General features: G+C 49.2%; 2 protein-coding genes across 29 annotated transcripts in view; one reads left to right on the top strand and one right to left on the bottom strand.

Annotated features, from left to right (window-relative positions):
- LOC113206569 (dystonin) overlaps positions 1–13,252 on the top strand; it is a 192,514-nt gene that overhangs the window by 95,865 nt on the left and 83,397 nt on the right. For 18 of the 28 annotated variants that reach the window (XM_052264480.1, XM_052264473.1, XM_052264474.1 and 15 more), the window contains 5 exons: positions 6,159–6,176; positions 6,677–6,736; positions 7,525–7,614; positions 8,878–8,958; positions 9,050–9,142. In XM_052264480.1, coding sequence (XP_052120440.1) covers positions 6,159–6,176; positions 6,677–6,736; positions 7,525–7,614; positions 8,878–8,958; positions 9,050–9,142 — 342 coding nt within the window. The remainder of the gene's footprint in view (positions 1–6,158; positions 6,177–6,676; positions 6,737–7,524; positions 7,615–8,877; positions 8,959–9,049; positions 9,143–13,252) is intronic. The other 10 variants (XM_052264493.1, XM_052264502.1, XM_052264503.1 and 7 more) reach the window with 3 other exon arrangements.
- LOC113206570 (uncharacterized protein K02A2.6-like) lies at positions 7–4,575 on the bottom strand. The gene is made up of 2 exons (XM_026422699.2): positions 2,505–4,575; positions 7–2,174 (listed from the first exon to the last, which is right to left on the bottom strand). Exons 1-2 carry the CDS (start codon positions 4,447–4,449, stop codon positions 232–234), a joined length of 3,888 nt encoding a protein of 1,295 aa, XP_026278484.2. The 5' UTR covers positions 4,450–4,575; the 3' UTR covers positions 7–231.

Here is a 13,252-nt window from a genome sequence, read left to right as displayed (position 1 = left end):
CTTTAGGTTTACAGGAAAGCTCTGGTGATCATGGTATTTTTATACAAGGCAGTGCAGTGCAGGCAAAGAACAAGAACAATAATAATAATACAACATTTCCCCATCAAAAGGGTTATGAGTTTAAGACAACAATAAACATTGGTTAAAATTGAAGTATGTGCAATGACAATTAATGATCAATTAATAAAATGAATGATTTTAGCATTTACAATCAGCGAACAATTAACATTTCTATGAGGGCGTGAAACTTGATGTTTGTTTAACAGTTCTTCCTGCCCTAGTGACATAATTTTCTTTAAACATCCAATCAGGTACAATAAGTTGATAGATTTTCTCACTCTTCTCTTTTTCTTTGGTTTTTTCAGTCTTATCTTTTTCTTGGTTTGTTTCAGTCTTATCTTTTTCTTGGTTTGTTTCAGTCTTATCTTTTTCTTGGTTTGTTTCAGTCTTATCTTTTTCTTGGTTTGTTTCAGTCTTCTCTCTTTCTTGGTTGATTTGTTCTGACCTTTCTAGACTTTTCTGAACATTTCTCCTCCTTATCATGTCGTAGACGGGGTCCCACGGAATTTCTGATTGCTGGTAGTCAGGTCTCATGTGATTCGTGGCTCTTCGCACTTGCCCTCCATTTTTCATTTGGACCAGGAACGATCTTGGCTCTTTGCATTTTTCTATAACATTTCCTTCTTTCCAGGTTTCGCCTTTGTTTCCCAGGTTGATTATGACCGGGTCTCCAGGCTGGAAATTGCATTCAGTCCTTCTGGCAGACTTGTTATACCACTTCTCTGTTCTTCTTTGTTGATTTAACATCTTTGATTTAACTGACTGTGGTACCACAGGCTTGAGGTCCTGATTGGTGACTGGTAGAGTGGTTCGCATCTTCCGTGAGAACATTAGCTGAGCTGGCGAGTAACCCATTGATGGTATCTCAGTGTTTCTGTATTCTCTCAGTGAGTCTCTATAATCAGACCTTTCTTCAATTGATTTTCTTAGAATTAATTTGGCGATTGAGACACCTTTCTCAGCTCTTCCATTGCTGTGGTGAAGATGAGGGCTGGTAAATATTATTGTGCTATTACACTCCTTGGCAAAACTCTTAAACTCAAAAGAGTTGAAAGGATTGTTGTCGCAGACTATTTTTTGAGGAAAGCCGTGAATTGCAAAGACATTTTTGCACGCATCAACAACAGCTGACGCACTTTTGCTTGGCAGCTTTAAAATTTCCAGCCACTTGCTATAACTGTCATACATGACAAGATAATCTTTTGGACCCACTGAGGCAATATCCATTGATACTGCTTCCCACATTAAATTTGGCAATGGATGAGGATGCAATGGATGTTTTGCTGGCATGGGCAGGAACTTCTTACATATCTGGCACCGTTTTATAAATTCTTGAATGTGATTGGATAAACCAGGCCAATAGAATGCTTGAACCGCTCTTGAAAGGCATCTGTCGGTTGCCAAATGAGCTGGACCATGAACTAATTTGAGTACTTCCGCTCGGAGAGATGCTGGAACTATGATTCTTGGCTGCCCTTGATCATTGAAGTACAGCAGGTTATCTTCACAGAAAATGTCATTCCTCACTTGAAAATACGGGAATGCTTGCGCAGACAGTTGCTCAGCATGCTTGGGCCATCCCTCCCGTAAATATTTCATGACAGTTTGGAGGCCTATGTCACTCGCTGTTGCTTCAACCAAGGCTGATCGTAGTGAGTCATTTATCGGTAACGACATTGACAAACTGTGGACCATTTCAATCATTGTTGACTCATCTTCAATTGTTTCCCTTGCTGTTCTCGAGAATAGGTCAGACATAAACATCATTTTCCCTGGGACATGAACAAGATGCAGTTCATATTTTAGTAGCTTGAGCCTTAACCTTTGTAGCGTCTTTGATCCTAATTTATAAATTTCTTTGTTGATCATCGGTACTAAAGGCAAATGGTCAGTTTGAACTTCTACTGGGTATCCAAAAATAAAGTTGTGAAACTTCTGTGTTGCAACAGTGATGGCTAACAGCTCCTTCTCACTTACTGAATAGTTCTTCTCACTGTCAGTTAGAGCTCTTGATGCAAATGCCACAGGATGTCCTTCTTGTAGGAGGCAGCAGCCAACTCCTGACTGAGAGGCATCCGATTGGATAATAATTTTCTTGGACGAGTCGAAGCTTGCTAGAACAGGAGCAGAAGAGATGAGTTGTTTTAGTTTCTCAAGGTCAGCAGTATGAGCTTCAGTCCACTGCCACACTGTATCCTTTTTCAATAGTTTCCTCATATTTTCAGTGATTTGGCTCATTTTGGGTATAAAATCTCTAACATAATTGAATGTTCCTAATAATGATTGCAATTCCTTCCTATTCTTGGGTGGCTCTAGTTGTAAAGTTGCCTGAACTCTCTCTGGATTGGGAGACATCCCTTTCTCACTGAACGTATGGCCAACATAATTTACAGTCTGTTGCTTGAACTGAAGCTTGTCGGGATTGAACTTGATGTTACACTAACGTGCTCTTTGAATTACTGCAGCCACAGCTTTGTCATGTTCTTCCTCGGTCTTGCCAAACGCTAGGACATCATCGAAGTAGATGAGCACGTTGGGGATCCCGCCGAAAACTTGTTCATTGAGTTTTTGGAACAACTCAGGTGCTGAGGCCAATCCAAATGGGCATCGGAGAAACCTGAAGATACCAAAAGGAGTTGAGAAGCAGCATTTGTAGCTTGATTTTTCATCAAGTTCAATGTGGTAAAAACCATCTTTTAGGTCTAGTAGAGTATAGAACTTTTGGTGGTTTAGCCTTTCACTGATCTCAGCTACAGTGGGAATTAAATAAGGCTCTCTGAGTATAGATTTGTTTAAGTCCACCGGATCAACACAGATTCTAATGCTCCCATTTGGTTTTGTCACAATTACAATATTGCTGACCCATGACTCAGGTGTTAAATGGTCAACTTTTTTGATTACACCTCTGGTCTCTAGCATTTCTAGCGCTGATTTTAATTTGTCATTGATTACTTTAGGGCGGCGCAGGGCTGGCCTGATCACTTGCTCACTTTCAGGTTTAGTCAGAATTGGGTGCTCACCTGGGAATTTTCCTAGTCCTTCAAAGACATCCCTGTTCTTCTGGGCGAATTCTTCCTTAGCACTGGTCTGGATGGCATGTTCGGTTGAGTCAATCGACATTACTTTTCTGACAATTAAGCCAAATTCTTCACAGTCTGCAATACCAAATAATGGCACTTCTCCAGGTGCTATGATGTAGTTTACTAGCTTGGTTTTTCCTCCAACTTTAGTTAGAATTTTCACTCTTCCCACTGCCTTGATTACTGGGGAGTCTGGACCAAATGGCTTGATGTAGATGTTTGCTGGGATTATAGCAGATTCTTCAATGTTTAATGCCTCTAGTTCTTCAGGTGGGATAATCGATGCTGGTGACCCTGGGTCAAGTTTGAAGTTGATGATTTTGTTTCCCACTTTTATTTCTTGCCTGTATTCTTGAGGTGGTTTAGCTTTTTGGGATGCTAAACTATTCAAAGTGATCACTTCCATTCCAATTGAATCAGCAAATAAAACTTGATAGTCAAAGTTATTCAAGTTGTTCTGATCATTTTCTTCAACTTGTACATTATGCACTGCTTGAGTTTTACACATTTTCGCAAAGTGGTTTCTCCCTTTGCACTTTACACAGGTCTTGCCATATGCTGGGCATTTCCCATATGTGTGGCTGTATCCACATCTTGTACAGTCAAACTCCTGCTTGTCTGGTTTCTTGAACCCTTTGTCTTGATTTTTATACTGTCCTTTATCTTGACTTTTGTACTGTTTATGGTTTCTAACTGCATTCACTGATACTGTCGAGGCAAGTTCTTGCTGAATCTCTGAGACATACCTTGTGCTTGATTCTGCGCTTCTACCTTCACTGATTGCTGTCTTCAAGTCAAGGTTTTTGATTGCCAACAAAGTTTGCTGTAATTTCTGGCTACGTACACCTTCGACAATTCTGTCCTTTAGAAGGCTGTCTTCTAGGTTACCATACCCACATGCCTTGATTCTTTTTCTTGCTTCCGCTACGAAATGATCAAACGTTTCCCCGTCTCTCTGACGAGTTCTATTAAACATGAACCTGATATAGGTCTCGTTATCATCTTCGGCTGAGTATTCCTCAAATTTCTTGACCAACTCAATATAGTTGAATTCTTCATCGTCGTTGAGTCCAAAGGACGATGACACTGTAGTGGCTTCATCGCCAGCAATGTTGAGTAAGAGCTTGCCTAATGAGTCATAGTAATCCTTCTTAGCACCTTCATTCATAGCTGCCACATCCGCGGCTGACTTTTCTCTTCCTGTAGCCCCAAGATAAATCTTGAAGTTTTTGTGAAATTTCTTCCAATTAGCCGCCACATCCCCTTCGAACGAAAGGGGCGCCGGGATGTTGGCTCCGAAAGTAGCCATTGCTTGAGATGTCAGTAGAGAACTGACGGGGCTAGCTTGACGCTTTCACACACGTGACAGGATAGGTTATCTTGACAGATCACAATTCCTCAGGTCACAAAACTTCTTCAATTGGTTCTTAATGCGACTGCGTTTGAGGATTAATAATCAGGTGCACAATAGATTAGGCAGCTTTAAGACTTCGCCGTAGACTGATTTATTTTAGCACTTTAGGTTTACAGGAAAGCTCTGGTGATCATGGTATTTTTATACAAGGCAGTGCAGTGCAGGCAAAGAACAAGAACAATAATAATAATACAACAACAACTATTGCCTTTACTAAGCCAACGAAGAAATTTGCCAAAAATAGCAGTTTTGCTCATACGTAAGAGTAAGTTTTGCTACACCTGTGATTACGAAATTATAATTTCCGTGAGCGTTACAAACAGCTTTGCATTAAAGTAGGGTACGGGGGAAAGTTAACTGTTGTTCCACAATCGTACTTGTCAAAGAAAGTCCTCTGTACTCCGTCCGTACTCAGCAGCAATAAGCACGGCACGGACGCTTCCTCAGCAGCAGACGTTCCCGTCCCTTTTCCTTAGTGGGTGGGACTGTGTATGCTGTGCGCGGGCTCCCGGCTCGCGCGCTGTGCCAATATTGACCAGGGCTGTACGGCTCGTGTGTCCCCCTCACCTCCACGGGCTGGAGCCATATGAGTAGTGGGCTGGCGGGGCGGGGCGGGTGTCATCCCTCGGCCATCCCCTGCGTGCGGCCGCACTTGGCGGGCTGCGGGCGGACGGAGGGCCGGGCCGCCTGTGGGGTAGGCCACCGCGGGGCACCCGTGCGCTGCATGGCCTGCGCCTGCCTACCTCACAGGCGGCTAGCTCTGACCGACCGGCAGGATGTGTTGTGCTCATGCGGAGTAGTTTTTTTTCCTCTCGTTTTCCTTCAGCATGTGCAGTTATTGTGCATTTTTATTCTTTCTATTATTTAGATTTAGATCCCGTCGCTCTGCACCGGCGGCCGTGCTGACGACCGGAACGTCTTGTGCTGCCGTCGCCGCTGACCGGAAACAGGATGGACTTGTCGTATGGGCACGCGGACAGCAGACGGACGAGCAGACAGACGTACGGATAGACAGACGGACGGACAGACAGACGGAGACAGCGTCACGTCCGTCCTCCTTCTCCTCCTCCTTGAGCGCCGCGCCCACACTCGGACTTGTCCGCCGAGTAACGCGAAGCCTTACGTGACGTAATGTGACACACCGTGACGCGACATGACGCGATCGGCCGACCGATGACTTGTAACGGGCAGGACGTGTGTGCGAAGGAGCGAGAAAGACTGTCTGTGTGTGTGTGCGCGTGTATGTTTACTCGCGTCGTGACTCAGCTATGCCGTGCCTCACAAGATATTCCAGGTCGACGAGCCATTTTTTTTCGGCACAAAGGCGCGGCTGCAGGACCGGACGCGAGTGTCGGTTGTTGGTCAGGGTTCCCCTATGCATAGAAATATCAGCTTATGTGGCTTATTCTGTTTTGAAGCAAGGTCGGCGTTTATACTACAAGTTGTTGGCAAAAATTTGTTTGCATAGCGTTTATTTTTCTCTGAAAAACAAAGTAGAACAAAAAACAGAGGGTTTACTTGAGTTTTCTTGCAGTTGATAATGTCGTGTCTTGTGATCTGTTGATTAACCCATTGCATTGTCTGTCTGCACGCGGCCGCTGCAGCACTGGAAGTATGTCAAGGTGTGTATCTGGTGTGATAATTGAGTTAATGCTGATTGATTCCCCTCCCCAATCATTATATCCTCCAGCTTCCTCGCGAATGCGCTGAGGTCGAACATTTCCAAGTTTGTAAAAGCACCAATAACCTTTTCTTGTTTGTTACTCATTCGCGGACCGTCCTTTCAAAGCCTGCACCAAAATAGGAAGTAAAATCTTATAAATACATTCATTTCTTTTTGTGCTCCAAACAATCCACGTCTTACTTTTTACAACAACAGCAATAATAATCTTGATATTTTGCCGACTTGTCGGTCCTTTTGAGTCCCCTTCGCTCGCCCTCGCTCCATGTCGCGCCCTCCTTATGGGTCTCTTTACGACCCCTCGTGTTTGACGTACCGCCGCCTGAGCCGCGCCGCCCCGCGGATTTCGCTCCACTAACGTGGACCGTGGACCCCTCCGTCGCCCCACACTGGCCGCCCCCCTGAGCACCCTCACTCAATCCCTTCCCGATCTTGTTGCAGACCTACACCCTCCTCACTGTCGTGCCCGGGACCGCGGCCGCCGGGCCTCTTTCGCCAAACGTAAGCGGGCTTGCAGTTCTGCTCGACTTGAGGATGCGATGTGACTGTTTTTTGTAGTTTCCATTTTTTGTAATTATTGTTTTTCGCAACAAAGTGCTGTCTGATGCAAAAAAGTAGTTCAGTTGTGGTAGAACGCCGCGCGTCTGCGAGTGTCCTTGCCACGCGATGCATGTGTTTGACTGCTCCAGATGGATGTTTAGTCTGTCATCGGCTCACTGCAGTTTCCTCTTGCAGGCTTCGTACAGTAACGTGTGGTTTGCCGCTCCCGGCACTAAAATCAAACTGACTGTTTGTACGCGCATGATTTATAACTTTTTATTTTTACTTTTTTTGATTTTTGTATTGCCTTGGTTTTGACTGTGCTCACTTGCTGCTCGTTGTAGTTTTGTCAGTCTCTTTAATAGTTGTCTCTTGCTGTTTTTGACACTTTGTTGTTTCAGTAAACATTTTTCCAGCACGACTATTTTGCTTTTTGACACCTTGTGCAACCAATGCGTGTGGAGTGTGTGTCTGTGTGTGTGTTGTTGCGACCGTATAAGGCGTCGCGGCGCCCCTTTGACACCCGTGGCTCATGGCGCCGCCCTATAAATCTCATGGGGATTTACGCCCCTTGTCGTTATGACTACTGGGGGCCCATGGCCAGGCCCATGGCTGTCTATGGCCTATTCCTGGTCGTGACTGCCGGTAGCGCCCGCTCGCTCGGCTCACACTGTGCGACGTGTGGGGTGGGTGGGGCGGGCCAGCCTGCCTGCCTGCATGTGACATGACACGCCCCTCTCTGCCTGCAGGTGAACCGCCACGTGACGGACCTGTTCGAGGACCTGCGCGATGGACACAACCTCATCTCGCTGCTCGAGGTCCTCTCGGGGGAGACTCTGGTGAGTACAACACGTATTTTTACGACCGGCACACGGCGCCCGCGTGTGGCAATGGTAGGCGGCAAGGACGGCGACACCCGCTCGCGAATGACACGGCGCAGAGCCCTCCCCCCGCCGGGGCTCCCGCCCCAGGGCGCCACGCCTAGGCTCGAGGAGGCTCGCTCGCCGCGCGTGGTTAATTGGCGGCCCACCGCGGGAGATTGCCGTATTTTGATCGGCTTTTGAAACGAAAAGTGTCGACTTCCAGACCCCCATGCTCGAGGCGGCACAGCAGCCGGGCACGTCGGCCAACTCGAAATTGCTTGTTGCTTTATTTTCGTGGAGAAGTTTTAAACTGCCGTCCTAATATTTGCTGTTGGACTTTATTTCTAAATATAAATTTGAGAAAACTCCATTAATTTACTTCGACACTTGACCCTCCTCAACTTCAATTTAAAAATTATTCAAAAAAAAAAAGTTCTTACGTGGGCCTCATTTAGATATTGTGACAAATTTTGTAAATATGCTAAGTGTTGGCGTTCTCTTTAAGAATTTTGTATTCAAAGCAGAGAGGCCACATATTAGCATTCAAAGAGGAATTCCAGAATTCTGGCATGCAAAGTGCCCACAGAGTTTTTAGTTTGACCTCTGGAACATAAAATAAACACTGGCTAAATTTGACCCCTTTGTAAATTTGAAAATAATGTCAAAATTTGGGAATCCACATAATGCAGAGTGGCCAGCCAGAGAGTTGAGAGTGGATATCGGTCGGTCGGTCCAATCCAATCGCCCGCCCCGCCCACCGCGCCATGTCGCGCGGACCGGCCGTGTCGCATTGGATCGGCATTCGCAAACAGGGCGGTGAGGGTGTCGCGGGGCACGGCACGGCCCGGGGCAGGCCCAGCCCAGCGCATGGCAGTTCCTGAGCAGGCACCATCAGGCACTCGGCCACATGAGGCACGGCCATAGCAGCCTTTCCGAGAACGGCGCGTCACCCCGCCCGGGGGGCTGGGCTGGGCTGGGCTATGGCCGCCACAGGCTGGCCACCAGGCTGTGCGTGCTCAAAAGGACGGGCTAGAAACTTCATGGCCTCCCTCGTCCGCGAAATTGCTCTCGGAATAACAATCTGGCTACCCTGGCCCGGGCGGATCGTTTTCCTGATGGTGTCCTGTCTTAAAAGTTTGCCATGCCGCGGCTGATGGGCGTGTTTAGGCGCCGTAAATGAGATCAATAAAGATGTATGTGGGAGTGGTTTTTTGAAAGAATGCCCGACCTCTGTTCCAGCAGCCCCGCGAGAGAGGCGCCATGCGGTTTCACATGATGCAGAACGTCCAGATGTGCCTCGACTTTTTGTTTTACAAGAAGGTAATTATACGCCCATTTCCGTCGTCTTGTACAGCTTGTTCTCTTTGCTCTGTCGGATCTACTCACCCAACGGCTCTCTGTCCTTCTCCAGATCAAGTTGGTCAACATTCGCGCCGAGGACATCGTGGACGGTAACCCCAAGCTCACCCTGGGCCTCATCTGGACCATCATCCTCCACTTCCAGGTAGGAGACGACGACAGACCCCCAAAGTATGATGAGCTCTCGAAGCGCGCGCCCGCCAAGCCGCCGAGCCCTATTTGGTCGCTCTCGGGACCAGCCGAAGCCGAGGGCTGACAGCAGTCAGTCCAAAGCGGGAGACAAAGTAAAAGTTATCCCCCCCTCCCCCTCTAGAAGGAACCCCCGCGACGAACCGCATTGCACTCCACCTCATTCACAATCGCAATCACGTTCGCTCTCCTCATGGCACTTGCACTAATGTCGACTTGCTTGTGCCGCTTTTGCTGCGATCGTCAAGTGGAAGAAGGTGAGCCCCCGCTCCACACCGAAACTCGCCAACTTCTGGTGATATATTTAAACGTTATCGTTATTTTTGATGCTGCTACCACACCTCGCTGCACCGATTTGCGATTCGATACCAGCACTCTTTATGATTTCCGCATATTTTAACTTTTTTTATATCTAAGTTGCTCTGTGTCGCCTTGACTGATTATACAGCAAATGACACTCGTTTGCCGGGCTCACTAAGTGCATCTTCCCAGTTGCGCAATATATCCTGCGAGCTTTTTATCATTATTTTCCCATTATTCCGCTTCCGTAGACGCACCTCTCCTTGGCAAGCTTTTGAATTTGACGCAGTACAAAGAGTTGTTGGTTTTCATACTCACCACCCAGGTTGTACCGTTCCGCAAACCTCCTCCTGTTGGCTTTGACTGTGTGTAGCGTATACTGTTTTGGGGCCTCGCTAGAATAAGAGATGTTGCCTCGGATATCGCCCTTGTCTTGATTGAGTAGTCATCGACGGGAGTCGGCTGCGCCCGTCGTAGAAGTCGGGCTGTACTCGCGGCCGCCGTATAAAAGTGATATTTTTTTTTTTTTTTCAAAAAATAAGATGTTGGAGTCTATAAAAACTTTCCTGGTGAGCCGTAATAAAGTACCCGAGCCCGGCCGTCGCCGGGTGATCGCGCAACTCGCGAGCTGGTGGAGCTGCGTGCGCCCGCCGTGCTCAGCCGGTCATCATCGCGCCGGCACCAATGAAGTGAGATTGGCGAGTAATAGCAGAGTATGGTCTTCTTTGCTACGCCCTCATTAGTCGGCGCCTGGCTGGTGCGCCCTGCCCCGCCCCGCCAATCCCGCCCCGCCCCGCGTCAACCTGCCCGTCCTCATCGACACCCGGTATGCAAATGGTAGTCTCTGTTTGCTCTGCGCGCGCCAAACACTCGTGCCTCGCAGAACCAACCGGAAGCGTACGGCGTCGGTTATCAACGGCGTCGCACTCTGTCGCGGCCTGGCGTAGCGTGGCGTGGCGACGACCCGGCGGGGCGTTTTCCTTCTTGGATATTCCACCTGCCCTGCGCCTGGCCGCGCAAGCCCCCGCAGAGCAGGCGGCCCAGCCTGCGCGCGAGCCAGGTGGGCTGCCTACCCGCGCGGCGCACGGCGGCGGCCGGCAGGTGGCGCGCCCTGGGCGGCCAGAGGTGGAGGTATGCGCCCACCGCGGGGGCAGCGGTGACGGGGCGGAGCAGCGGCCAAGACGGCCAGGTGTGCAAAATCAAATCCCGTACCCTGAGCGCACGGTAGAAACGGCGTCTGGTTTGTTTCTTTTTTTGTTTTGTGTTTTAGGGAAAAAAACTTCAAGGAAACCCCATAATTTGAGTAACTCTTCTCAAAAAAAAATGTGAGAATTTCCCTCACTTTTTGAGAAGACGTCCTCAAAACCTGAGGAGTTATCCCCACGACCCTTTTCCTCTCAAAGCGCCCCGCGCCCCGACAGATAGGCAACATTTTCCCTGCAGCGCATGCGTGTACGGCAGGGTGGCCTACCATGGGTTTCACAGGCGCCGAGTTCCCGTAATATGTCATTTGAATCCGAGGAAGTTCTCTCTGGACGATCTCTTAGTCGCCTTGCTGCTCGGCACCTGGGATTTGTTTACAGTGTGGTGCATGCACCGGATGGCTCATTCCCGGCCTGGGCAAATATCCACCTGCACGCGTGCACTCAGCAGAGCAGAACTACGTCAGTACAAGCCTCTTGGTACGGAACGCACGTTTTGTGTGGGGATTTGTTAACTTTATTATCTGTAGTCCGTTTAACTTTCTTGTGGAACGCTGTGACTAGCACAAGTTGCTTGCGATTTATTTGATAGAACCTCTAGCACCGATTCTCGTGCAATACCTCAAATACCTCAAAGAGAAGGGATCATCGAGAAAGTACGCCTATTATTCCTCGCTACGAACTTTTCAAGGCAAGCCCTTCCAGGCTGTCAGCGCCTGGCTGGTAGGCAACATCTTGCGTGCAGTGCAGGCGTGTACTGCTTGGTGGCCTACCCTGAGTCCCGCAGGCGCCAAGCCCCCTAAATTTACCAAATGAATATGGAGATGAAAGGGAGGTATTTTCTGGACGATCGTTCCCAATCGCCTTGTGCACGGGTGCACTGTACTTGCTCCCGCTGGGGTGCAGCTCGTCGGGTCGGAGAGAGATCTCTCTGGGGGTGGAGGAGGGTGACCACCTCTAGCGCCCCGGCTCTCTCTGGAGCGCTGCCACACGCCACTCGGGGCCGCGGGCAGTCTGTCCTGTATCTGCCGCGGTCCGCCCCGCACGTCCCCGTATCCGCCGCGGCCCGGCCCAAGAGATGCGGGGCTTCTCTTTTGCGCCGAGCCAGGAAAATGGCGAGGACTTGCCTCGCTCTGCAGAGCGCTGCGTGGGCCGCGCCGCTGCGATCAATATTCATAATATCGTTTGTTTCCTGAGCTGCACGTGTGGGCTAGACCCCTATAGTGTCGCGACCGCGCACCGCCACCAGGCAAAATCCCACACCGATAGAAATTGTATTTTTGAGGCAGTTCTGTATTTATTTATTTTTTTCGAGTGGATACACATCATTCATTGATTAAATCATAAACGGCGCGGGCGGGGAAAAAAACATGTGTAGGCGACGCATGATGCTAGGCTGACAACATTCACACAAATATCTTTTATAAAGTTTTCTTTTCTTTTTTGCCCCTCCTATTTTAACGGAAGGGTTTGTGAGGTGCGGGGCGCGCGACGTGACGTCACGGGCCCAGCGTCCAGTCTTAATGACGCGCGTGACCGCGGCCCGGCCGCTCCAGGTGCGCGCCCCGGGGCCCCGCGGCGGCGGCAGGAACCTCGGCAGGAACTGGAGGGACGCGAATAATTTCGTTAAACGTCGCGCTCTCCTAGGATAGCAGCGCGCGCGTTATTTTCTTTGGTTTGGCCGGTCGTGTCTCTTTTCTCCTTCCTGAAAGAAAAGGTCTCCTCCATCCGGTCCGCGGGTGGGGGTAATGCTCGGGCGCGGAGGTGCGGTGGAGCTACCGGAGCGGTGTGCAGTGCGCGGGCCGGGCCCCGTGGGGCGGGCACGAGCAGGCCGTCGTGTGGGACGATCAGCAAGGCCAGGGCGGGCCTGGCCCGGCCGCCGCGCGCGGCCCACTCGCAGGCCGCACCGGCAGTACATCTGGAAGTGTTCCACCCCTTCACCTTAAAACACTCGCAAAGAAAAACTCGCCTCTCTCATCGAGTAGTTTCGTGTAGCCGTGAGAATAGGTTGTTGGTCAGCGAGAGCCAATCTCTTGGTCCCTGCATAATGTAGCATGTTATCTTAAGAACCACTGTGGTTTCCAGAGGTTGAAAAAGTAAAATCCGAGGCAATCCAGCTTAATCGTACTTTGAGAAAAATTGTTGATATAGTTGGGAAAATTTGTAAATACATATGTTGAGAGATCTTGCTTTCTTGAAAGTAATTTTATTCGCATCTAATATTTTTTAAACCAGATGTTTCGCTTTGCAAAATTTTACATTTTTCACCATTTTTACTCGGTCTACCCTCTACTGTACTCCCCCGTGCTCGCGCTTGCGTGACTTTGACGTGCGTTCCGACAACAACGACGCGGTGTCGGCGTTATCTCAAAATGATTATTACATTGTTTTTAACGGTGTCGGTGCGCGCGACGCTACGCCAGGCCGGGCAGGCAGAGTATAGGAGGAAGTGCGCCGTTACGAGGCGCTAACTGCTCCGTGTCCTGTGCTGTCCTGCGGTGTGTGCGCGCCCCGCTGTACATGGTGAGTGCGGTGCAGCACAGGCCGCCCCGCCCCGCCCCGCC

This window comes from Frankliniella occidentalis, unplaced genomic scaffold, assembly GCF_000697945.3.
Source record: "Frankliniella occidentalis isolate FOCC.00 unplaced genomic scaffold, Focc_3.1 Scaffold19, whole genome shotgun sequence".
Taxonomy (NCBI): Eukaryota; Metazoa; Arthropoda; class Insecta; order Thysanoptera; family Thripidae; genus Frankliniella; species Frankliniella occidentalis.
This window is presented reverse-complemented; position numbering and strand designations above follow the sequence as displayed.